Here is a 3,447-nt window from a genome sequence, read left to right as displayed (position 1 = left end):
TAACTAGAAAAGTTAAAATAGCATCAAACTTAAATAGAAAGCATTTAACTGTGCAAAGACGGGTGGTGGGTCAAAAGATTGGACAAGCAAAATCAGAAAGTTAAAAGGGAGGGAAAAATTAGAATACCAGAGAAAATGAGCCAGAAATATAAAAACAGGTAATAAGCGTTTCTATAAATAATTGGAAAGCAGAATTGATAAGAGTCCTGTAGAAAGTGAGACTTGAGAATTAATGACAGAAAATGAGGTGCCAAAGAATTGAACAGCTATTTTCACTATAGAGGAGGCAAGTAATGTCCCAGAAATAGCTGCAAATCAGTGACTAAAGGGAGAGAGGAACAGAGGAAAATCACAATCACCAAAGATCGTACTGTGAATTGTTGGAGCTGTATACAGTAATAGACTTCCAGACAGTGTACACACCCCCACTAACCACTGTTAGTGTTCCTCTTCCTGGTCTGGTTACATATATTAATCATACGAAAGGAATGAGAGTTGCTGTAAAAAAAAAACACTTCCTGGACTAGTTTCGATCACCTCATCTGCAGTCAGTCTGCTGCACTGAGAGAGCAGCTAGTGGGCTGCTGCTAATAGAAACCAAGTGATCACAAAATACTGATCTGGCAGAGATAACAGGCACAAAGCAAAGAGTAGTTTAACCCTGAGGGTTGACTGAGTTAGAGCAGGGAGCAGCTCAGTTTCACTTCTCATAAAGAAGTGCGTTAGTCCAATTAAATCTAGAGAATGTGAAAGGCAGGACAGGGTCAGTCAATATTTGTGGGCGAGGGGTCAATATTTCTGGGCATACAGCCTTGTGGCGCTGATGAAGGGTTTGAACACCAATTGTCACCGCACACATTGCCGGCAATGCCAGATGCAGCTATAGCAGGGTCCAGTCACCAGATCTCAGCGCCCACAGGACTAGAAGCTTTCGATCAAGCGAGTGAGCCAATATTCTTGCTCCTGATCACTGTCCAGTGATCCCTGGGTTAGACAGAGAGAGAGAGAGACAGACAGACAGAGGGAGAGAGTGCACAAATCAGCCATGGATCCTGCTCCTGATCACTGTCCAGTGATCCCTGGGTTAGACAGAGAGAGAGAGAGAGAGACAGACAGACAGAGGGAGAGTGCACAAATCAGCCATGGATCCTGCTCCTGATCACTGTCCAGTGATCCCTGGGTTAGACAGAGAGAGAGAGACAGACAGACAGACAGACAGAGGGAGAGAGTGCGCAAATCAGCCATGGATCCTGCTCCTGATCACTGTCCAGTGATCCCTGGACTACTGACAGAAAGCAGAAATCAGTGAGATTCCCTGCTCCTGACCTTTGCCCACTGTCCAAATCTCCCTCCAGACAGAGAATATGGGAGAACAAAGGTTTCGATATTCTGGATCCAAGGAGGCTGGCAGCAAATGTACCTGGGTGGGAGATAAGGGCGATGGGATATTGCTTTCACAAACACAAACGGATCATTCAGAAAGTACAAACAGACCGCGAATGTGAGCAAACTCACCAGTGAGAAAGCAGGCTTCGTGCAGCAGCTCTGCTTCACCCTCACCTTGTGATACCTCCGTTGCTGTTTCTTCCAGTACATTGTCACCCCAAGAAGGACACCTCTTGTTCTTCTTACTGAACACAACCCTAAACTGCACTGTTCACTCACATATCCACACAACTGCTACAAAAACATAATCGTGTGAGCCACACGCTCACCTGAAACTATGGAACACCCTCCAACCCGCCTGCAGCTAAATGATGTCACCCAGAGCGTGAGCCAAGTAAACACTGTCAGCTCAGGCTCACCTGAGAACTGGCTGGATTGACTGCACAGAGGGAGGGATGAGGTACAAATCAACACAGTGACAGGGAGCGCACTGGCACCAGCAAGGCAAACTAAACCAAGGCACGCACCAAAACTGGGACGACACGCAGGTCAGAGAACACACACCGAGGCAGGCCCTGACAGGATGCATACTGGGACAGATACCAGTAACAGTTTCCTATCAGTACTCTCACTGCTGGACGCAAAAATGAGACAGCTCAGAAATAAAATAGATTTTCTGATTAAAAACTGTGTTTGAGATCGCAGCGTAACGCCATCTCAGCCAAAGGTCGTCCAGCGCACACACACCAGAATCTGGGATTGGTACTTCTGGGGTTCAAAAAGACTTTTGGTACGTTTCCTTTACAAGAAGTAAGTGGGGAAAATGTAAACCACGTTGGATGGGCATGGATTGAAAACTGTTTGATAAACAAGAAACAGAGGGTGGGAGTAAACAGGTATTTTTCTCAGCAGCAAACCCTGACTAGTGGGCTACGGCAACGATCAGTGCGTGGGCCCCAGCTGTTTATGATATACATAAATAACCATCAAGGGGGAAACCAAATACAACTTTTCCAAATTTGCTGGCCTCACAGAACTAGAGTGGGATTATGAATTGTAAGCAGAACGCAAGGAGGCTTCAAGAGGATTTAGACAAACTGAATGAGTGAATAAACACGTGGCAGACACAGCAAAATGTGATTAAATATGGGGTTTTACACTTTGGTGTGAAAACCAGAGGGGCAGAGTATTATTTAAGTGGTGATAGATTTGGGACAGTGGATATACAAAGGGATCTGGGTGTCCTCACACACCAGTCAATGAAAGCAGACGGGCAGCAAGTAATTATGAAGGTAAATGGTATACTGGCCTTCATTGAAAGATGATTTGAGTTCAGAAGTAGGGATGTTGTACTGTAGTTAAACAGGGCCTTGGTGCGTCTCCACCTGGGGGGAATATTGTGTGCAGTTGTGGTCTCCCTATCTAAGGAAGGTCGGTTTAAGAGGTGGACAGGGATTCTGGTTGAAAGATAAAGTGTCAGAAACCTGTAGAACTTTCCCCGATATAAAGTTGTGGAGGCTAAGTCACTGAGTACATTCAAGAGAGAGACATCCATACATTTTTTGATATTAAAGTTTTCAGGGAGTATGGGGGGGAAAGCAGGAATACGGTACTGAGACAGGCAATCAGCCATGATCATTGAATGGTAGGACAGCCTCAAAGGGCTGAATGGCCTCCCCTGCCACTTATTTTTATGATTTTGTGCGACTGTGACACTGTCCTGTAGCCACACAAGACTCTGGGGTCACAGCCACATTATCCTATAGATGAACCAGACCCTGAGGAAACCGCAACAGTGCCCTTTAGACACCCCAGACCCTGGGGCCGCTGTGGCAGTGTCCTGTAGACACAGCAAGACCCTGGGGCCACTGTGACAGAGTTCTGTAGACACACCAGACCCTGGGGCCACTGTGGCAGTGTTCTGTAGACACACCAGACCCTGGGGCCACTGTGACAGTGTTCTGTAGACACACCAGACCCTGGGGCCACTGTGACAGTGTTCTGTAGACACACCAGACCCTGGGGCCACTGTGACAGTGTTCTGTAGACACACAAGACCCT

General features: G+C 46.6%; 1 protein-coding gene across 6 annotated transcripts in view; it reads right to left on the bottom strand.

Annotated features, from left to right (window-relative positions):
* The window catches only part of LOC122559118 (transmembrane and coiled-coil domains protein 1-like), a 56,192-nt gene that overhangs the window by 12,201 nt on the left and 40,544 nt on the right, over positions 1–3,447 (bottom strand). The window contains exon 1 of one of the 6 annotated variants that reach the window (XM_043708438.1): positions 1,516–1,627. The exons of the other annotated variants lie outside the window; for them this stretch is intronic. Coding sequence (XP_043564373.1) covers positions 1,516–1,596 — 81 coding nt within the window. The 5' untranslated portion in view covers positions 1,597–1,627. Of the gene's footprint in view, positions 1–1,515; positions 1,628–3,447 lie in introns of those variants that run through there. 6 annotated transcript variants of the gene reach the window in all.

This window comes from Chiloscyllium plagiosum, chromosome 18 (genome assembly GCF_004010195.1).
Source record: "Chiloscyllium plagiosum isolate BGI_BamShark_2017 chromosome 18, ASM401019v2, whole genome shotgun sequence".
Lineage (NCBI taxonomy): Eukaryota > Metazoa > Chordata > Chondrichthyes > Orectolobiformes > Hemiscylliidae > Chiloscyllium > Chiloscyllium plagiosum.
The sequence above is the reverse complement of the archived record's forward strand: the minus strand, read 5'-3'. Positions and strand labels throughout refer to the sequence as shown.